This window comes from Quercus robur, chromosome 8 (assembly GCF_932294415.1).
Source record: "Quercus robur chromosome 8, dhQueRobu3.1, whole genome shotgun sequence".
Taxonomy (NCBI): Eukaryota; Viridiplantae; Streptophyta; class Magnoliopsida; order Fagales; family Fagaceae; genus Quercus; species Quercus robur.
Window position 1 is genome coordinate 65724194 of NC_065541.1, and position 22500 is coordinate 65746693.

The 22500-nt window shown below is 35.6% G+C and overlaps 3 protein-coding genes and 2 long non-coding RNA genes across 5 annotated transcripts; 3 read left to right on the top strand and 2 right to left on the bottom strand.

Moving 5' to 3' along the window:
- The first annotated feature begins 1945 nt into the window (after positions 1 to 1945).
- Positions 1946 to 2875, top strand: LOC126694226 (transcription factor MYB77-like). The gene has a single exon (XM_050390312.1). It carries the CDS (start codon positions 1952 to 1954, stop codon positions 2726 to 2728), a length of 777 nt encoding a protein of 258 aa, XP_050246269.1. The 5' UTR covers positions 1946 to 1951; the 3' UTR covers positions 2729 to 2875.
- Positions 2876 to 5479: 2604 nt separating this feature from the next.
- On the top strand, positions 5480 to 10047 carry LOC126696645 (uncharacterized). The gene is made up of 4 exons (XM_050393333.1): positions 5480 to 5831; positions 7347 to 8518; positions 8629 to 9636; positions 9727 to 10047. Exons 2-4 carry the CDS (start codon positions 7349 to 7351, stop codon positions 9826 to 9828), a joined length of 2280 nt encoding a protein of 759 aa, XP_050249290.1. The 5' UTR covers positions 5480 to 5831; positions 7347 to 7348; the 3' UTR covers positions 9829 to 10047.
- A 595-nt stretch (positions 10048 to 10642) lies between these two features.
- LOC126697752 (uncharacterized) lies at positions 10643 to 12901 on the bottom strand. Its single transcript, XR_007646249.1, has 2 exons — positions 12660 to 12901; positions 10643 to 11062 (listed from the first exon to the last, which is right to left on the bottom strand). It is a non-coding gene; the product is annotated as an uncharacterized LOC126697752 (long non-coding RNA).
- A 2857-nt stretch (positions 12902 to 15758) lies between these two features.
- On the bottom strand, positions 15759 to 16422 carry LOC126697753 (uncharacterized). The gene is made up of 2 exons (XR_007646250.1): positions 16122 to 16422; positions 15759 to 15985 (listed from the first exon to the last, which is right to left on the bottom strand). It is a non-coding gene; the product is annotated as an uncharacterized LOC126697753 (long non-coding RNA).
- Positions 16423 to 18442: 2020 nt separating this feature from the next.
- Positions 18443 to 19487, top strand: LOC126696646 (uncharacterized). Its single transcript, XM_050393334.1, has 2 exons — positions 18443 to 18766; positions 18924 to 19487. The coding sequence occupies exons 1-2, from the start codon at positions 18443 to 18445 to the stop codon at positions 19485 to 19487; spliced, it is 888 nt and encodes a 295-aa protein (XP_050249291.1).
- The last annotated feature ends 3013 nt before the right edge of the window (positions 19488 to 22500 follow it).

The window sequence follows — 22500 nt, forward strand, 5'->3', positions numbered from 1 at the left end:
GTCTTAGCCCGTGGCCCGGACCCGGCCCGTTTACTAAACGGATTTTTTTTTCGGGGCCCGGACCCGCCGCTGCCGGGCCCCACGGGCCCCGCGGGCCCCGTTTAGGCCAACCAGATTTGGGCCCAACCCAAAAAAAAAAAAAAAAAAAAAAAGAAGAAGAAGAAGAGAATTGAAGCCTAAACAGAGTCTAACGAAAATCTAATCACACTTTCCTCTTTTTTCCTCCTGAAAATGCAATCTATCAAAACTAACTATTCCTCTTTTTTCTCACACTTAATCGATAACCAAACAGAGCCAGAAAATCACGATTAACAAACCCAAAATCACAAACACAAAAATCCCAAAATCACAAACACAGAAATCATTGAATATACATGTTTAAATAAAAATAATTACAACATTTTCTCGGCTATTTTCTTGCCATCCAAATGGATCCAAGATCTAACAAACCAACCCATTTTCTCAGCTTCTTTTCTCGGTCGAATTGCAGAGACAGTACAGCAGTTCGACACATATTCTTCAACGACAAGTTGTTTGGGGATTTGGTGGCTTCGAATTCGCTGAAAAACAGTGGGGGTTTTGATCAGAGGGTGAAGGAAATGTTGAGTACGAAATGTCCATCGCTAGTGTACGGGTTTTCTGGGCTTGGTTGGGGCTGTCGTGGTGAGAAGAAAGGAGAGTGAGCGAGGCTTAGTTGTGGCTGTGGTGGTCAGAGGAGAGGAGAGTGAGTGAGTGAGAGTGGGAGAGGAAAGTGATGGAGGCGTGTGTGTGAGAGAGCTGAGAGATGAAGAGGGAGAGGCGGAGCTGAAATGAGGAGAAGAATAGAAAAATCTAGGGTTTTCAACTATATATATATATATATATGTGAGGGTAATTTAGTAATTATATATATAACCGGGTCTTATCCGGGTCGGGTTTCGGGTTTTTTTTTTTTATAAAACCCGGACCCGACCCGGACCCGCTTCGGGGTTTTTTTTTTAAAACCCATACCCGACCCTATTCTTTATCGGACCGGGTAAAATCCGGCCCATTAGGGTCGGACCGGGCTGGGTATCCGCGAGTCGGATCTAAATTGCCATCCCTAATACTACTACCTATCTATTCTCATAATTTATTGGAATGTAAATGATTGATAAAAAATGGTTAGTCTTTTTTTTTTATGAAAGAAAAAGTGATTAATCTATATAATTGATAGTGAGTAAAAAGTGTTTACCACTTACAGTCACATAAAGCAGTAGGTTATAAAAATTAACTAAAAAAGAGTAAGTTACAAAATTAGATTTGCAAATTAAGCGTGTCTCTAGATTTATTGGCCCGTATACATCTCCAATGTCGCACTACCCGGAAACCTCATCTAATTCTGCTTCCTTTTCTAACTGCAACAGTATCATCATCATCATCATATGCATTGCCGTTACAATGTAATATAACACTATCACTCTCTCACTCTTCCTCTTACCTAATCCCCCCCGCAATCTCCGTATTCAGTTGTTTGACACTTCTCCTCCCTCCCTCTCTCTATACACTTCCGTTTTCTCACCTCCAAGAAAAAACGGATACCCGTTACACGTTACGTCACCTCCATAATTTCAAAACCACCTATTCCAAAAAAAAATAAAATAAAAAAAAATAAAAAGTAAGATAAACACTACAAGAGAAAGACCTAACCTAACTGCCCCCCAAAAAAAAAACTTATAGATTTCTTAGGAAAGTCCGTTATCTTAATCAGTTAAAAAAAAGTGGAGGAAGTTATAACCCCCACTTCTCTCTCTAAAAGTGTCAAACCCCATGCACATTAACGCGGTTCGGTTGTAATGCGAGCAAAGTAAACAGACTTTAACTTCATATATATATATATAAAAACATATTCGTTATATCAAGTGGCGGTTTTCCAGTTCACACCAACAATCCCTTTTTTTTTTTTTTTTTTTTTTGGGGCAGAGATCAGATTATGATGATGAAAATGGAGAATGGTGGTGGTGATAGGATCAAAGGATCGTGGACCCCACAAGAGGATGCGACGTTGATGAAGCTAGTGGAACAACATGGCCCTCGTAACTGGTCTCTGATAAGCCAAGGAATTCCTGGTCGGTCGGGGAAGTCGTGTCGTTTAAGGTGGTGTAATCAGCTGAGTCCCACGGTGCAGCACCGTCCTTTTACGCCTGCGGAGGACGCTATCATATTCCAGGCCCACGCGGTCCACGGTAACAGGTGGGCCACCATAGCGAGACTCTTGCCTGGGCGAACCGACAACGCCATCAAGAATCACTGGAACTCCACTCTACGACGTCGTCGCGGCGGGAATAATGGGTCCGAGTTGGAGTCCGCTTCGTCTGAGTCTAACTCGGCGGTGAAGCGCTCGGATGCTGGCTCGTCAGAGTCGGACTCGGGGCTTAAACGGCAGCGTTTAATGGGTGGGTCGCCAGAGGAGAATAGTGATTTGGTTGTGGAGCCACAGACTTCGCTGACGCTGTCACTACCGGGTGGTGGTGGTGGTGGTGGTGGTGGTGAGAGTGTGATAACGTTACCTGCGGTTGATGAGAAAATGAAAGTGACGGTTGAGGATGAGGAAGAGAACGAGGAAGAGGAAGAGGAAGAGGAAGAGACGTGTTTGGTGACGATCATGCAGAAGATGATTGCGGCGGAGGTCAGGAAGTACATGGATAGTTTACAGTCCCAGAATGGACACGGTCCTGATTGTGGGCCACCGGCCCAAAAGGGTTCATAGTTATTGTAATAATCTATTGCTCTCTCTCTCTTTTTGTTTTTTTCTGCTAAGAATTTTCAGTTTGGCTGGTGTTTGAATCGGAACCTAGGAAATGAAATGAGAACTTCAAAGCGTGATTTAAGTAATTTTAAATGTCTCTTTCATTCATGTGCTTTAGTATTTTACTTTTATTAGTTAAGATCATGTTTGTTTTCAGATTTCCTTTATTTTGTTTTATCCTGAAGATAAAAATGGATCAGAATTTCCAAAGGTGGGGTCTTTTGGACTCAAAATATCTTGAATTTCTGTGACATTTTTATTAATTTACTTATAATAACCAATTCTAGATGAAGAACAAAACTTGGGTACAATTTATAATTATTATTAAAGAGATAGTGAGCACCTCACTAAAAGTGTCTTAGTAGCGCTCTGTCTTACTCAGTTTGCCTTTATTTGCCTTTAATTACAGTGATTATTAATAGTTTGTATTTCTTAATTAGAAGACTAACACACTTTATAAAGTGACCAGTTGGATCCGTAAACAATGCAAGGAGCACTTAACGCTAAGATGAGGTCAAGTGGAAGGATTTAAAACCTAAATAATTATATTAGTACCCTGGAGAGAGCTCAAGCTTATTAAAGTACAAGACTTTTGGCTACTACAAATAGGAATATGGTTAACTTGTTTGCATTACTAGTAACAAGTAGATCTTGTTATGCGCTACTAGTTATAGGTAGATTCTGTTACATTGAATGTAATGTAAACTAGTTACATTGCAAGTGAGTCAATATTATTAAACCTAGGGCTGTCCACGGGTCGGTCCACAGGCTATGACAAACTTGATGAGTATGCAAAAGGGACTACGACTGGGTAAAAATATCATTTCTGAGAGATTGTGTGTTAAAAAAGTGACACACTTAAACCAGTTAAACAAACTCTAGAAATTTGCTAAACTAGACGCACGAGGAGCATGCAAAAGGGACTACGACTCGACAAAAATATCATTTTCGAGAGAATGTGTTAAAAAAGTGACACACATAAACAAGTTAAACAAACTCTAGAAATTTGCTAAACTGACACATTACTGTGTAATTTCTCTCTCCATTACTAGCTATAAATAGTGAAGAACGACATTATCCACTATTCATTAACAGATGGATAAGTGTCTTTGGTACAATGGTGTTCTAGAAGCTAGAGGATGGTGTTGGCTTTAATGCTAGCACTTATCAATAAATAACAAGCTATTAGCTATTGCTAAAAATCTTCGTTTTGGCTAAATAGTAAGCTCCAAGGATGAAACACATCCATTGATGTTTAACTCAGAGGTAACACAAAAAATTTGCAAATTAACGAGATTGTTATTTGGAAACGAAGGAAACTTCATTGGCCAGGGTACAAAACAAGCAAGAGAGTGGCAGTATGCAAACAAATTTATCTCAAACTGGATTCGGGATACAGAATCAAATTTATCTCAAACTAGATTCGGGATACAGAATCCTATACTAAAGTCTGAAATATTAAGAAATCCTATAAATGTAAGTGTTTGAATAGAGCAATTTAATTTATACTTCTTGTCTATGAAAAGTCTAGTAAAGGTTCTTGTTTGAGCAAAATTCTCTTTACACATATTAGAAAGAAACATATGTTCAATGAAGCTAATGAAAACCCCAAATGCAAAGCTAACCACCAACCAAAAATAATTAAAGTTGGCACAAAAAATCTCGAATAGAGCCATGCCCAAGCATTTGTTTGCATACGGGCTATAAAGAGTGAAGAACAGCATTATCCATTCTATTAATGGATGGATAGGTATCCTTGGTATGATGGTTTTCTAGAAGATCTTACTAGCTCAGTTCCTGCAGAATGTGTAGTGCATTTTGTTATTAGCTTCCTTCAATATTTTAATAATTTTTTTTTATAAAAGATATAATCTTCCGTGTTTTATTTTATATACAAAATAAAAAGACAATTAAAGTAGTAAAGTGATCTGATTATACTACATATATTTTTAAAATTGCACGATATAGACAGGCAAATTTTTTGCCTACTTAAAAATGCATATATCATTTTCAAAAAAAAAAAAAAAAAAGCAAATGTTGATTTGATAAATTCAAAATTCAAATATCCTTCAATTGCTTTTTTTTTGGGGGGGAGGGGGGGGGGGGGTTGGAGGACCGCGACGAGGGCAAGGATGGTGGAAGGAAGTTTCCTGAAGGGTATACTTTCCACCTCCGCATTGAATGCCCTACACCAACCTTATCGCATTAATGTGGAAATAACTCCTGAACAATAACTTCACAGCTAGCAGCCCCTTCTACCACCTTTAGCAGAGTTTTGATGGGACAAATATCCTGAGGAATGCCTGAAGGTATACAAGTGGGGGGTTAGGATGCAAGGAAGGGAATCTCCTAGAAAAGAAGGATGAACATTTTTTTAGAAATAGAACATTGAGGAAGTGAACAGTGTAATATCTAGTGTAAAACTTGAACAAAATATATATAAGAGACTAATCCTCAAACTTGCCCAATGAGAACATTATTCTTAATTACTACTTAAATTACACTTATCTGTTATTCTAGGCTCTTCAGCCTTAGACTTGAACTTAACTTAGAATTGTACTTGTAGTATTTTTTCACTCTCTACAAAAATTTCTATTGTTTGAGCTTGGTTTAAAGGACAAGGTACCACTGTTCTTAGTAGGATTGAGCTTTTACTTTTTGATCACTTATAGCTTTCTTTATGTTCTTGATAGTGTACTAATTTTTTATTTGGGAAAAATGCCCATACACCCCCTAAACTTTCAACTACTGATCAAAAGACCCCCTTAACTTTTTTATTGGCTAATTTACTCCTTAAACTATTCAAAACTGCCAAATCAATACTTCAGTTAGTCTCACGTTAAAACACTAACGGAATAAGCACGTGCGACTCACGTGACTTTTAATTCTCAAACTTTAATCACCCAAAAGTCCAAAACCCAGCAGAAAGAGGAGGGAAGAGAAACAGGTTCGGCAGTGAAAGAGCTCAGGCAGTCAGTTCAAAGCCATTGTGATCTTTCCCTTGCCGTCTCGCCGCCCTTGTCCCGGCGGTGCCTTGGTGGTTCCGCCGCACCGTTCTATGTTGGTATGTCTTTTTTTTTTTTTTTTTTTCCTTTCATTCATTCCCTGAGTTTAAATCCACAGTGAACTTCTTTTTTTTTTTTTAATCTACATGTACGAATTTCTATAATAGAAATGATTGGTTTGGTTTAATTTTTGGGTTGGGTCTCTGTGAGTTTGGTTTGGTGTTGTACCACCTGGTATGTTTGTTTTTCACCTCTTACGTATTGCTATTTAAATCCACAAAGAACTTGTTTTCTATCTCCATGTGAGAATTTCTATAGTAAGAATTATTTGTTTGTTTTAATTTTTGGGTTGGGTCTCTGTGAAATTCTTGTTTTTTTTTTTTTTTTATCTCCATGTGTTGTTCACTGGATGTTTGATTAAATGCCTGAGAGACATATAGCTACTGCTTTAATGGTTTAAACAATGAATCCTGAAATTGGCTGCACGCATCAATGAAGATACAAATTGTAGATATCTTTTTTATGTTTTCAAAAAAAGATATACGTGGATTTCCAAGATCTCCAATGCACACAAACTTTGTATTACACATAATTCAGGTTGAAACCTTACCTATCAAAAAAAAAAAAAAATGCTTGTTGAAGTCTTGAAATAGTCGTCAACCACTTTATGCAACTATACATTAGCATGGTGGATGGAGGACTTCAAAATTAGTGTCATAATGTCATTAGCAAAGCTTGTGTTGACCTGTATTAGCTGTTTGGAACTGCGGTGAACTAAAGTTTATTATAAATTCTGTGATTTTTTTTTTTTCCACTTTTCATCAAGTTAAGTGGATGGTGGAGGATTAAGAGATTTTTATATATGATATTTAATGTGGAAAACATAAATAGACATATAGCATTTGAAAAAGATATACAAAGTTTGTCTCTGAAATTGGCTGCTCTGTTTGTGGCTTTGCTGAGTGCAGTAATGCAGATTCCACTGCTAGCTTTCTTAACTTCAGCAATTGAGCCATTGACATGCCCATCTTATGTTCATTGCCTCTTCATTGCCTCTTCATTGACAATTCTTTTTGGGCTAGTTGCCTTTAAGAGTGGATTTTAAAGCGATTCATTGTCATTTAGTGGAGAGTGCATACATAACCAAGCAATGACATTAAGAGGACAATTCATTTTGGGGCAGCTGTCTTTTTTGTATTTTAGAAACTTTGAGGCAGCAGTTGTCTTTAATTCAGCATTTTGTGGGTCATGCTAAGCCACCACCATGGAAACTAGTATCATCGATCATGTGCATAATCCATTTATAAATGGTAAACAATGATATTGATTAGCAGCAACCATGCATATTGTAATATTTTGAATTATGTGAATTGAATTAGCAGCAATCATGCACATGTACATGTGCAAATTGTTATATTTTTTTTCCCACTATTCTCTCTCTCTCTCTCTCTCTCTCTCTCTCTCTCTCTCTCTCTCTCTATATATATATATATATATATATATATTTTTTTTTTTATATAAATTTTTTTTTCTCTGGCTCTTCTATTAACGTTCTTGTTAATTTTGTATTGTAGCCATGGATGAATGTCCACTGTCACTCCCTGGAAATTCACCTTCTATGCCAAATGTACAAGCCCCTCAATCCCAATATGATTCTATTGAGGCTGATGGCCAATCTGAAATTGTTAATGTTCCAATTGATGTGGAGGATGACGAAGATTACAACTTGAGTGATTTTTCTGAATCTGATGATGATATAAATGAAGATTTTGGTATGGAGGATGATGAAATCAATAGAGCAATTGGGGGCAAGCAGCTTGAGGGAGTTTGGAATGGTGAAGGAGACTCAGATCATGGGGATAGTGATGAGTTAAGGAGTGCAGAAGGGTCATCTAATGATGAAGGGAATTCAAGGCCTAGGTTCCCTGAGTTTAACCAGGGCATTGGCATGGAGAATGTACAACTAATGAAGGATCAAAAATTTGCATCACATGTAGTCTTCAAGGAGGCACTAAAGGAGTGGTGTATTAAAGAAAAACATGATTTTGAGTATAAGCACAATGATAAGTGGAGAGTGACAGCTGTATGTAAAAAAAAATGTGGTTGGAAGATACATGCATCCCAAACACAAATGGGAGATGCCTTTCAAATCAAAAGTTTTAAGAGCATACATACATGTAGCAAGGATCATAAGAATAGTAAGATTTCTTCAAGGTGGCTAGCCAATAAATATTTGCCATTCTTTAGAGATGATCATACTTGGACAACAAATGCATTGAAGGGTGCAGTGTTTAGGGACCATGAAGTTGATGTGACTTTGGACCAATGTTACAAGGCTAAGAGAATGGCCTTCAAGATGATACATGGTGCTGAGGAGAAGCAATATGAGAGACTTTGGGACTATGCAGCTGCTATTAGGAAGTGGAATGTGGGTAGCACAGTGAAGATACAAACTGCAAATGATGTGTTTGAGAGAATGTATGTTTGTCTTGATGCTTGTAAAAGGGGATTCTTAGCAGGTTGTAGGCCACTTATTGGGATAGATGGTTGTCATTTGAAGGGGACAACAGGGGGACAGTTGCTGGTTGCTGTTGGGAAGGATGGGAATGATAATATCTTCCCAATCGCTTATGCTATCGTTGAAATTGAGAATAAAAGCTCTTGGACCTGGTTTCTACAATGTCTGTTGGATGACATCGGACATGTGGATGAGAATGGATGGGTTTTTATCTCAGACCGACAGAAGGCAAGAAACAATTAAAGTGCATGTGAATTATTTATTTATTTTTTTAAAATATCATGATCTATAACCTAGATATGAATTACTAATGTATATTTGTGTATTTTTTATGGCAGGGATTAGTAGAGACCTTTAAGGATTTGATGCCTAATGCAGAGCACAGATTTTGTGTTAGGCATTTACATGCAAATTTCAAGAAGGATTTTCCTGGGAAGGTACTCAAAGATGCAATGTGGAATGCTGCTAGGGCAGCAACAAAGAATTCTTTTGACTTCCACATGGATGAGTTGAAGAAGCTAGATGTGAAGGCATATGAGTGGCTTGTGAAGTTAGATGTGAGAACATGGAGCAGACATGCTTTTAATCCAAGAAGCAAGAGTGACACTCTAGTAAACAATATAGCAGAGTCTTTCAATGCTTGGATTTTGGAGGCTAGGGATAAACCAATGTTGACAATGATGGAGATCATAAGAGTGATGTTGATGCAAAGGTTGCAAACCAAAAGAGATCATATGAGAAGGTATGAAGGGAGGGTTTGTCCAAGAATCTATAAGAAGCTTGAGAGGATAAAAAGTGAGGTTGGACATTGCATTTCTCGTTGGAATGGAGAGTCCAAATATGAGGTGGAGTATATTTATGGTGGAAGATATGTGGTGGACTTGAATGAGAGGACTTGTGGTTGTGGGAGATGGGGATTGAGTGGAATCCCATGTTTTCATGCTGCTGTCGCAATAATTGAGCATGGAGAGCAACTTGAGACTTATGTAGACATTGCTTACACTAAAGAGACATTCCTAAGTTGTTACCAATGGATGGTAAGCCCACTTCCAAGCCATGAACAGTGGCCAAAAACACCCTATGACCCAATCAAGCCCCCAAAATTTACAAAGAAAGTAGGCAAGCGTAAGAAGGCAAGAAAGAGGGAGGCAGGAGAACCTATTAATGCATTTAGGGTGAGTAAGAAAGGAACTGCCATGAAATGTGGGAATTGTTTCCAATGGGGACATAATCAAAGAACTTGTAAAGCTCCTGATAACCCCAACAAGAAGGCTTATAAAAAGAAAAAGAAAGGGCAATCAGGACAATCATCTACGTCTGGAGCTAAAGGGAGTAAAAAATTATCAGTAAATTTCAAGTACTACTTTGTTGAACTTTTCATCCAAATTTCAAGTACTACTTTGTTGAACTTTTCCAACCTTTTTGGCTTTTTACAGGGTACACAACAATCAAATATAGGTAATCAACAATCAAGTCAAAGTTGTACAAAGGACAGCACTAGTGGAAGCAAGAAGAATAAGGGAAAGGCTAAGGCCTAGTGGCAGCAAGAAGATAAATAATTTTTTAGTTCTATATTTTGTTTAGTGATACATGGCCTTTTAAAAATACTAATGGAACCGGTATACTTTTGTTTTTCAATATTGCTAGAAAAGTGTAATTGTTGATTCATTGAGTGTTATTTTTGGCAAACAATATACCATTTGTAAACACTCATTTGATATTTCAATTTATGGCATATTGAGATCCTTTTAAGAATACTGATTGAGATCCTTAGAGTTATTGCATAAGAATACTGATTGATTTTCATTGAACTTTATTTGATTGTAAGAAGCTAAGAGTAAAGCTTTACAGTATATACATTTTTATTTTTCTATCTGGTATTTTATGATGGATGAAGATTGAGATGCCTTTGCAATTAAGATAATACTTTCATCTAGTTGCTATTTCTAAAGAATTGATTCTAGGGTAATCATTTATTTTTAAACCTTTACTGTCATTTTTGGTTTCTATTAAGGGATGTCTAAGGGCATCGATTAAGGGATGTTCCACCCTTAAATGACACGGTATTGATTCTATTGAATATCAATAACAAAATCAACATGTTCAATCGTGCGTGAAGAGAAGATTAAAAGGGCGTTTGTGGGCATGAAGAGGGAGCAAAGGTTGCAATATACATTTTTGTAATAGCATAATAGTGTTTAATGTAAATGATGCAGATCAATATTTGATCACACCAGTTATTTATATTTATATGAACTATAAAATCAAAGGATATTTGGCTCCAAAAAGTTCCAAAAGCTCTTTTTTAAAGGAAAATACAAATTTGAGCATGGCAACAGATAATTACTAAACTTGAGAAAATATACTACCATTAATTTCGTAAGTTGAACATTACATAGTTGTGAACATTTTTATATTACATTACATCTAATTTTCACATATAGATACATTACATTACAAATCCTTTTTTTTAGTATTCCTACATATTTAGTCACTGCAAATAAAGATGACTTTCAACGTTAACACTTGGACCCCATACAAAAGGCTATCGCAATTCCACTATTGATTTAAGAAACCACTAATAATCACCAAAGCCACTTAGGGATTCTCTTATGCATTACAGCTTCATTCTTCAACCTTCCATTAGTGTCCAATAGTCTAGTAATTACGCTTTTTTCTCATTAGTGCAAATTCAATGTCATGCCTCTCAAAGTAGTTACATACATTACATTCTTCAATCTTCAATCTGATCACCTGAGACAACTGCGTTCCCTGCAACAAACAGTTTTTAAAATCATAAGAACCCCAAGATACATAAACCAATCATTTTTTATATTACATTCTACTACAAGTATATACTACCAAATGCCAAGTTTGAATGAAATTTTAACGCAACTCATTTATAAGCTATGTGCACCTAAACTAACCGTTACCGTTCATCAGAAAATGATTAATAAAACTAGACAGGAAAAGGTTATAGATAAGAGGTGTGTCACTGGCCACTTTCCCTGTAGGTTTGTATCATGAGAATTTAACCAAACCAACACAATTCTGATGTAAAGAACGCTGATTCAAACAGAATCAAAAACACAAAATGCAATTAAGGTAGACAAAGCTTTTTGTACCATAGAAGGAGTTAGACCCGTGAAAAAATATCAAATACTAAGGCCCATCGATTGGAAATTAATTTATAATATATAATCCTATATATATATATATATATATAAATAATAAATAAAAAAGGTCAATTTAATAGTAAACCTTCTCATTATGTCAGCTGCTGCGATCATATCTTATGATGGGGAGATAACTAGTCCAAAACTAACTTGGCTCTTTCAAAATTAACTGTGATACTGCACATCTAGATTAACACTTCTGTGCTGCTATGGTGATAAGAGATGGGAGGGACATGTAGGTGTCAATATTTACTAGCAGAGACAATGAACATAAGATGGGCATGTCAATGACTCAATTGCTGAAGTTAAGAAAGCTAGCAGTGGAATCTGCATTGCTGCACTCAGCAAAGCCACAAACAGAGCAGCCAATTTCAGAGACAAAATTTGTATATCTTTTTCAAATGCTATATGTCTATTTATGTTTTCCACATTAAATATCATATATAAAAATCTCCTAATCCTCCACCATCCACTTAACTTGATGAAAAGTGGAAAAAAAAAATCACAGAATTTATAATAAACTTTATAAATCCTATATGACAAGCTTTGCTAATGACATCATGACACTAATTTTGAAGTCCTCCATCCACCATGCTAATGTATAGTTGCATAAAGTGGTTGACGACTATTTCAAGACTTCAACCTGAATTATATGTAATACAAAGTTTGTGTGCATTGGAGATCTTGGAAATCCACGTATATCTTTTTTTGAAAACATAAAAAAGATATCTGCAATTTGTATCTTCATTGATGCGTGCAGCCAATTTTAGGCTTCATTGTTTAAACCATTAGAGCAGTAGCTATATGTCTCTCAGGCATTTAATCAAACATCCAGTGAACAACACATGGAGATAAAAAAAAAATAAAAAAATAAAAACAAGAATTTCACAGAGACCCAACCCAAAAATTAAAACAAACAAATAATTCTTACTATAGAAATTCTCACATGGAGATAGAAAACAAGTTCTTTGTGGATTTAAATAGCAATACGTAAGAGGTGAAAAACAAACATACCAGGTGGTACAACACCAAACCAAACTCACAGAGACCCAACCCAAAAATTAAACCAAACCAATAATTTCTATTATAGAAATTCGTACATGTAGATTAAAAAAAAAAAAAGAAGTTCACTGTGGATTTAAACTCAGGGAACGAATGAAAGTAAAAAAAAAAAAAAAAAAAAAAAGACATACCAACATAGAACGGTGCGGCGGAACCACCAAGGCACCGCCGGGACAAGGGCGGCGAGACGGCAAGGGAAAGATCATAGTGGCTCTGAACTGACTGCCTGAGCTCTGTCACTGCCGAACCTGTTTCTCTTCCCTCCTCTTTCTGCTGGGTTTTGGACTTTTGGGTGATTAAAGTTTGAGAATTAAAAGTCACTTGAGTCCCACGCGTTTATTCCGTTAGTGTTTTAACGTGAGACTAACTGAAGTATTGATTTGGCAGTTTTGAATAGTTTAAGAAGTAAATTAGCTAATAAAAAAGTTAAGGGGGTTTTTTGACCAGTAGTTGAAAGTTTAGGGGGTGTATGGGCATTTTTCCCTTTTTATTTTATTGGACTTGTTTCAACTTTTGCAAAAGTAATTAGTAAGAATACCATATTTCAAATTAATTATTTCTCATATAAATCTTAGAAAAATGACATTAAAATTTCATTACATTCAAACAATTAATGCACCACTTAATATAACAAAATAAATGTATTTATTCTATTAGGAATCTCAAATTAAAATAATTTCTTATATAAATTTTATAAAAATATTCATATAAATTTCTCAAATATAAATAATTAATGCATAACTATAAATAATTAAATACATTTACTCTACTTGTTAATCTAATAAACTAATACTTTGATATAAATGCAAACTTTGTTGAAGTGGAAAAACTTAAATAAAGAAATTGGCAAATTACAACTTACCCACTTGTGATTTGTTTGAAACTTAAGTTGCATATTTGTGGTTTGAAATTTTACATTTTACTCATCTAAGGTTAGTTTCATTAGGCTTCCGTAACATACTGTTGACTTTTTCGTTAGAAAACAACTTTTAACCCCAAAACATAATATAAAACGAATCAAAAAGTTAGTGTGACATCAAACATAAGCTTCTTCATTGCAAACAACATTTCCTTAACTTTAGCCCACAAAGCTTCCCCAGGAGTTTCTTTCTTTGACCAAGCCAAGGATTTCCCCCACTAATATTTTTCCAAATCTCGCTGTAGAAACACAATTAGAAGAAAATTTGGCACCAAAATTTAATTTCACTTAACCACGTGGGGGCTGGGTCCAATGAACACGTTTACAAGAACTTGGTACCAAGGAAGACAATGCTCGCTTGTGGAGTAGTTTAACTCTATTGATGGAGTGGAACAGCTTGCAAGGATCCATGGAGAGGACAGTAGTCCCTAAAGTCTTTTGGAGTGGCCATGAAATTGTTCGGTAACAACAAGAATTAACCCAATCACCAATTGAGTCTAAACCAAGACTGAAGAAATTTAATAGGCCGAAGAGATTTACTCCACACTACCCCAGACCATCCCTTTAGTCAAAACTGCTCATCCAAACCCACCATTAATGAACCCCAAGAACCAAATCGAACACGAACCCCAACCTCCTTCTCAGATCTGCCATATAGTTGCAGCAAAGGCCTGAGAAAACCTATGGTAATGGTGAACAGAGTAGCGGCGAACAAAAATAGTGGAGGTCTAAGAAGCTTCAACCATGGGTACCTTGGATGAGATTTTTGGAGCAAGAAATGATTTTCAAACCCTAACCTTCTTGATCCATTTTATATTATGTCTTGGTGTTAAAAGTTGTTATCTAATGGAAAAATCAGAGGTGAGTTACAGAAACATGACAAAACCAAACCAACCTTAGCGAGTAAAGTACCAAATTTCAATCCACAAGTAGACAATATAAATTTCAACCAAACCATATGTGAGTAAATTGTAATTTACCCTAAAAAAAATCTCAAGAAATGTACCCTGTTTTGTTTAGTACTTTAGTTTTCATTTATTTTTATTCTAAAATAAAAAAATTCAATTGGTAAATAGTAATACCTCCCAGAGATAGTTTACGAACTCTGTTATATAGCAAACATGCACCACTTATTTGAAGCATGAAACGCATCAATTGTTGTTTAACTCTGAGCTCACACAAGAATTTGCAAATTAACGATGATGTTGTTTGGAAACGTATGAAACAAAATAGGCCATGATACAGAACCAGCCAAAAGCCATGATATACATGACCAGCCAGCAGCCACAATGGCATCATGCAAACAAATTGATCTCAAACTATATTTGGGATACACAGAATCCTATCCTAAAGCGAGAATGGAATTATGTAAACAAATTGACTTCAAAAGGAAATCAATATTTATGAAAAGTCCAGCATGGGAGCAAAATTCTCAAAATCTAAATTCAAAGGCCAAAGTGGACTAAGGTATGAACTACATTCATCTGTATATTACACCTTTATATAAGACCAAACATGTCCACCCCATTCAAGAAGCAGCAGTGATAAGTTACCGACTGACTTTTTTTTTTTGAGAAACGTTACCAACTGTCTAATGAAGTTTATAAATATCAATAAAATGAAAATAATACTATGGATAAAGCTTGTATACTAAATTTTTTTTATTTTTTATTTTAAATGAGAAACCTAAAGTACAAACAGAATGTGCCAACTCAATTGAGTTACAAGGCTCTTGATGAGCTGAAGATTATACTCATATGAGATATCTTAAGCAAGAGAGAAAAATCAATGCTCATTAACTAAACTAAATAGAGCCATGCCTAGGCATTCACTATTGAAACAATCATCAAGGTTATCAAAAAGAAATCAATCATTCAAGAACATCACAAACCCTGTATATCTAATGACGTACAAGTAATAAGTTGCGAGCTAAATCCAATGGCCTTAACACATCCCAACTATCGACTATGTATCTTTGCTACAGATCACATGCCAAACCATTATCTAAATGTCAGGGAAAAAATATATCAGTCTATCTATTCCTTAGATTGACTAATAACTAGGAAATTCAATGTATAATATAACTTATTATAAGCCCATGGTAAGAACTCAAATTACATGGGCAAACTCCAACATACATTCCTTTCAATAGCACAAATAAGACATTTTGAACACAAAATTAACAACCGGTATAGCTGGAATTAACCAATTTGTAATTTTCAGGGATATAAATAAACTTGGAATATCTAATCAAAACGACATTCAAATATAAAAGGACAAGTTTCCACATAACTATAACCATATAAAAACATTAAAAGTTAAATACGAAAAATCTCATTAAACAGTACAAAAATCCATTTCTTAGAAATTTATCCAAACATAGGAAAACAAAAAGACACTAAAGACTCTAATCAACATCCGATTAGAAAACAAAACGACACCGACTTAATAATAATAATGATAATAATAAATCTACTTGGATCTCTGTCTCATCTTTCGGCGCTTCCTCTTCAACCTCCTCATACGCTTCTTCTTCCACTGAAAAAAATCAAAAACAAAAACAGAAAAAGCAAAAAAATCAAATAGATGTTTGAAGAATTAATCGCTAAATTTCACAAAAGAATAACAAGGTTCAGAAAAGAAAGGGCGTGTGTTTCAATGAGATCGAGCATACCTTGGCTCTCATGGTGATGGTGATGCGGTGGCTAAGTTCGCTTCAAAACCCTAGTTGTCCAGACAAGGCTGCCGAGAAAGCAATTTTCTAGAGAGGTTCTTTGAGGTTAGAGGCGTTGAGAGTATTTATAGGGAGTACAGAAGAAACCCTAATGTATGGTCGGCGAGATTTTGGGCTTAAGAACAGTATTGGGCTTCTGATCTTTCAGATATGCAGGCCGAAATTTGTAACTAATAAGCTAGGCTTCGCAATCATAATGGCCATTAGAAAATTTTTGGGCTTTAGATTTTGAGCATATGAGATAGGGTTATGTTTGGATTTTGGACATGTTTTGGTGTTTCTTATTTCTTTTTATTTTTTATTTTTTATTAAAGTATTTCAACTTTTTTTTTTTTCATTTCAAATACCTTTTTATATATTTATTACCTAGATTTAAAAAAAATTATATATACTCTTTTTTTTTTTGGGTAATATAAGATTTTATTAAAGCAATTACTATTCGGCTACTCATAATCCCTAATGGTTCGTGCATCATACTTTTTATCCATTTTTCAAATGACTTTTTATATATTTATTACCTAGATTTAAAAAAAAATTATCTATATATATTTTTTGTCATATATGATTTTATTAAAGCAATTACTATTCAGCTACTTACAATCTTTAGTGATTCGTGTATCCCTTTTATAGATTATTATGATCTGTTTGGTTTAGAGCATTTTTGGATTATATCACTCAAAACTCATAACTGAGTTCTCAAAACACATGGGACCCATACAAATTTTTTTGTTTGGCTTGATTTTCACATTGTGTTTCCATCACTCAAAACTCAAAAATTTTGAGTTAAAGTGATGGAAACACAAAACAAGAAACCGATGTTTTAAAAAACTGAGATACATAACTCAGGGGCACCAACGTAAATTTTCGACCTTTGTGGAGCCCACAGCTTCTGTGTTGTCATGTCAGCTCAGAGCTGTTTGATATTACCATTGCAAATTCAAGGCGAAGACCATTTCTCTTTCTCACTTCCCTCAAAAAATTTTAGCCAAAAATTTCCCCCCTTTTTCACTTCCCTCTCTTCGTTTTCTCTCACATTTCATTACTCCATCAAATCTCGACCTCCAACGATCTAAACCGAAGCACGAAGTGGGTTTGAAGTCATTTCTCTACACCTAGATCTGAACTGAAATGGGTTTGAAGTCATTTCTTTGTCCGTTGCAAAAACCATTTGAAGGCAGTTCTGTGATCTTCTCCCGGGTGCGGTGTATATCTCTATCTCCCTCTCCATTGTCAATGACCATTGTATGATTTGGGTATTGTGGTATAATTTTTGTTTTATTGATTTTTGCCCACGGGTATTGGTAAGTGTGTTGAAGTGGGTTTTTCTCCATGGACTTATCTTCGATCTTTCTTTCTTATTATAATTTTTGTTTTATTGATCTGTACCTAGGTCTTTCTTTTCATTATTTGTGTTTTATTGAAGTGGATATTTCTTGTGGTATGAAATTTATGTGACCCATTTGTTTAATTGATGACTGAAATTGCCATTTGTTTATATCAAACTGTCATTTGCTTAATTTATTTTCCTGCCTTTAGAGATTCTTTCATCATCTACAACAAATAAGATATCAAACCTTGAACACACCAATAACAAGTACCCCAATCTAGAAGTCAAAAGAGTTCACTACTTGAACATGGGAACGGGTCTGATAGGGAATACTTAAAAAAATGTTTAAAAAAAAAAAATTAAAACCCCCTGATTATCTTCACTCTCAAAAATTGAAGGAAACTTATCTCTTTTTCTTTTTATTTTTTATTTTTTATTTATTTTTCTTCTATTATTATTTAGTGGATTTAGCCTATCTAAGAGGAAACAATAATTCCTCCTCCCTGATGTAGCTCTCTCCTTTTATTAGGTTTAAATTGATTGCTGCAGAGGACTCTGATTGCTAGGGTTTGTCATAGAGTTGTAATTTTTTAGATATCTAACATGTAGCTTTAAATTATTGAAAATTTGCAAACTGTGCTGCTTCTGTAAAAGTTCTTGTTTGTTAGTAGGATTAGATGGGAATGTATCTGTATACTTGAGGATATCAGGAAAATATCTATTTGTTGCCCCATTCATTCCTTTTTTTGCTTTTGGTGATATATTGGTTTTCTGTAGTGCATATTAGAAATGCTATTTTTGCCAAAACTTATTGCAGTAGCAATGGGTTCCTCTTCCAATAGAAATGAAATAGTCAATTCATAGAACTATATATTATATATATATATATATATATATTAACATCTCTGCAATTGTGTTGGGATATTTTTATTAGATGGCACAAGAATCTCAAAATGTTGAGGAGCCAATGTGGCCTCCCCACATTGAAAAAATCTTCATTGATATTATGGTGGATGAACAACAAAAGGAGAATATGGAACATGGTATTTTTAAGGCTACAACTTGGCTATCAATTACGAATGCCCTAAATGAGCAAACGGGGAAGAGTTTTCACCCTAAGCAAGTGATTCAGAGGCATAATAGGCTTAGGCAAAAGCAGAGAAAGTGGAGCCAGCTTTTGAGCCATACTAGGTTAGGGTGGGATGAGACAACCCAAACAGTTATTGCTTCTGAGGAGGTGTGGGCGCATATGGCTGCGGTATGTTAGATTTACTACCCTAATTCCTTGGTAAAATGTTCTTAATTTTCTATTTTGTATTAGTATGATTTTGATGTACATCTTATCATTTCAAGTTGATCATAAAGCAAATGCATTACGAAAGAGTGGATGTCCTAACTATGACAAACTATGGCAGCTGTTTGCTCATAATGCTGCAACCGATGCCTTTCAAATTTCATTAAACACACTAGCCCCAAATAGTGATGAAGAGCATGCTCCAGAGGAGGAAATTGCCAATGAGACTCGTCGTACCCAGTTGGGTGCCGATGATTGCTACAATCTTGACATGGAGGGCATAACCCAAGATGATCCCTTTGCTACGGAGCAAACCCAACGTGCGGATAAACGTCCCATTGAAGAGCCTATTGGCAAGGGAAAGAAGGTTGCCAAGAAAGCGGATAGGGCTAGTGACATGACCATTGCTCTTCAAGAGTACACTGTGTTGGCAAGGGAACGTTTTAACAAAAAAAAGAGCAAGTCTATGGGTAACTCCGACCATGTTGCACAATCTGCTAGTGGTGACGATCCTTCTTCCCTTGGGAGGACTTTAGAGATGCTGAACCAGTACAATGATCTTCATGATGACACCTATATTAACATCTCCAAGGTTCTCCAAAAAAGAGAGAGATGGGTGGTGTTCATGGGCATGCCAGAATATAGGAGAAGAAGGTGGATGGAGCGCTATGCTCACGGCCCATAAAATTAATGGAGACTTCTTATTTCAGTTTATGTTGATTATTGTGATTCGGATGTGAATCACTTAGTTGTAGCTTTTAAGGACTTTATGTGTGTGCGTAGACAATCTTGGACTTTTGGTTGTATTTGCCTTATTCTGCTGAACACTTTTACTTAAAGTTATTTTTGTTGTAATGGTAATTGTTGTGAACTATGCATGTGGATTTGACATAATTAGCATATGTTAGTATGTGAGCTTTCTCACTTGGTGATCTCTACTTGATACAATTTACATTAGTATGTGGGTTTGGTAATTACTCTTATGTACTTGGTGCTTTTTTTAGTATTGTATCATTTTTATGGTAATTGTTTTTTAGTACTTGCATTATAAGGAGAGTTGTGCTAACATTATTGTAGCATCTTCGATACCACTTATTATTCCTTTTGTCAGTTTACATATTGTAATGAATTGGTACTAATAATTTGGTTTTTGTAGGGTATAAGGTAGAATGGTCTCCTCAAATGATCCTTTCTGGACCTTTGATTGTGACAAGGCTTACTTTGGCTCTGGCGATGATGACATGGAGAGTTCTAGATGTGGTGATGATATGGATGTCAGTGACTGTGATCATGACATAGATGTCAATGACTGTGATGATGACATGGACATTAGTGCAGACACAGATTCAAACTATAATAGCGAGGAGGAAGAGTTTTGGATTGTATTTCCACTTGTTGGCGAGATGGTGGCTTATTTCCAGCGGCATTATGACAAGGGCCCAATGTATACTAGTATTTTGAGTGGGAAAGATTTCATGGCTGAAGTAAGGGATGACAATCCTACCAATTGTCATGACATGTTCCACATGACATTGGACTTGTTCTATCATTTGGTAGTTGATTTGAAACAGCATGGGTCTTTGAAGGAAGGGAAGGGTTGTGTGGACGTGCAGGAGTCCGTTGCCATATTCTTGTGCATTGTCGGCCATAATACTCGGATGCGACTTGTGGGAGACAGATTCCAACATTCAATTGAAACTATCAGTTGTAAGTTCAGTAAGGTGTTGTGGGCTGTCCACACATATGACCAACATTAAATCAAACTCAATCCGAATGCGGTAGGCCTTCTAGAGCATATGCGGTCGAACAACAAATACTACCCTTGGTTTAAGGTAAATCATTTCATAATACAAGTTCTTTCAATGAAAATGTTCGCACATATTACTATTTTGTATTCCTTCATTCACATATAGAGACGTTGTTTACAAATAATTGGCTCTCTTTAATGTAGAGAAGTATAGGAGCTATTGATGGAACGCATATTAGTGCTTGGCCTCTAAGTGAGAAAACTCAACCTCACAGGAGTTGCAAGAGCGCTATTACAACCAACGTTATATGCACATGCGACCATGATATGAAGTTTACATATGTCCACTTTGGTTGGGAGGGAAGTGTCCACAACTCAAAGGTGTTTGAATAAGCTATTAAAGACCCGAAGCATGGATTCCCATGGCCACCGGAAGGTATGCGTTTTCATGTTTTTAGTCTATTTTCAATCATATACTTCTATTTATCTGGCTGTGTTGAATTCTATTCTAATTCTGTTCTATTTTGTTTTGTTTGTTGTTTGCTGTTTTTTCATTTTATTCTGCTGTAATTCTAAATTCTGTTATGTTTTCTATTCTGTTATGATCTAATTCTGAATTCTATTCATATTTCTGTTTTGTCCTAATTTTTTCTGTGTTGAATTTTGTTCTATTCTAGTTCTTTTTGCTGTTTGCTGTTTTTTCATTCTTTTTTCTGTTTTGTTCTGTTCTAATTCTGCATTTTAGTTCTGCATATTTACACATGTGCTTAATCTACTCACAACAAATACTAATTTTGCATTCTAATTCTGCATTTTGCATAATGAGAAATAAAATGGAGCATCCAAATGGGAAATAAAATGGTGCATTAGTTGCTACACTATGTGGCAGTTGAGTTGCTCTGATGTGGTAGCTGATGCTACACCACTTGGTTTGGCAGCTCATGAAATAAAAAAATACCTCTTGTTTGAGGCATCCCAAAGCTTTATGGAAGGATTATCAATACTTATTGTAGTCTTATAATTGGCCAATCAACCTAGGTAAAATGATGAAGGTATTTGTCATATGTTTTGCTTTTGCTTTTGGATGAGTGTGTTAAGTAGTCTGCTTCTTTCCTAAAAATGATCACGTTGATGCTTGTTGCATCCATAATTCTTATTAGGAAAATCCACCTATACGTAAACATAGGAAAATGACTTGCAATAATAACAGGCAAAAAAGCCTATATGATGAGAAATAACCAGCCAAGAAATTGTGGCAGAAAGATTGAAGCCAGTGACACTACTGTGAGTGCTCCTGAAATGAAAAGAACATTGGCAAGGATTTGAGAGTAACTTGCCCAATGAGTCTGAATCTCCATCTTGGTTGCAAGTGACAAGGAATATACGCACAAGTCTGTAAAGAAGATTCATGTGTTTATAGGGCGTGTGTCAAATGGGAAACATTTTTGCTTTGATCCTTTTGTTGGAGTAATTTAATCAGTGATGAAATCAAGAATACGAAGTTGGCATGACTTATCCCTTGCTCACTTTCACTAGCACAAAAGGCAAAACACAAATGCTTTAGAGTGCACATCTTGAAAATTCTTGTGAAAGGGTCTTTAATTAAGATATTTGTTTGAATCCAATATAAGATTTCAATTCTTGATCCCTTACACCATGTACCCAGGTGTCATGCACATCAAAATGGATTATTGGACGTAGGGACGGAGCCAGGAGTTCAAGTTAGGGGGGGTGAAATATAAAAAAAAAAAATCATTATAAAAGTCCTAATAACATCCATTTAGTATTAACAATGTAATTATCTATCAAAAAGGAACTCAATGGTTTTTTAAATCTTAGAAATCATTTATAATTGAATTCATACATAAAATTGTTTTGTAACATAAAATTGTTTGTAAAAAATGACACTAAGCATAGCACAACACTGCAATCAACCAACTTTATTAAATAT

Excerpts from the sequence above, each read along its gene's own strand:
- LOC126694226 (XM_050390312.1), top strand. The coding sequence starts at position 1,952 with ATGATGATGAAAATGGAGAATGGTGGTGGTGATAGGATCAAAGGATCG.
- LOC126696645 (XM_050393333.1), top strand. The coding sequence starts at position 7,349 with ATGGATGAATGTCCACTGTCACTCCCTGGAAATTCACCTTCTATGCCA. Across the intron at positions 8,519-8,628 it reads TTATCTCAGACCGACAGAAG|GGATTAGTAGAGACCTTTAA; the intron begins GCAAGAAACAAT and ends TTTTTATGGCAG. Across the intron at positions 9,637-9,726 it reads AAGGGAGTAAAAAATTATCA|GGTACACAACAATCAAATAT; the intron begins GTAAATTTCAAG and ends GGCTTTTTACAG.
- LOC126696646 (XM_050393334.1), top strand. The coding sequence starts at position 18,443 with ATGGCACAAGAATCTCAAAATGTTGAGGAGCCAATGTGGCCTCCCCAC. Across the intron at positions 18,767-18,923 it reads TGTGGGCGCATATGGCTGCG|CTGTTTGCTCATAATGCTGC; the intron begins GTATGTTAGATT and ends AAACTATGGCAG.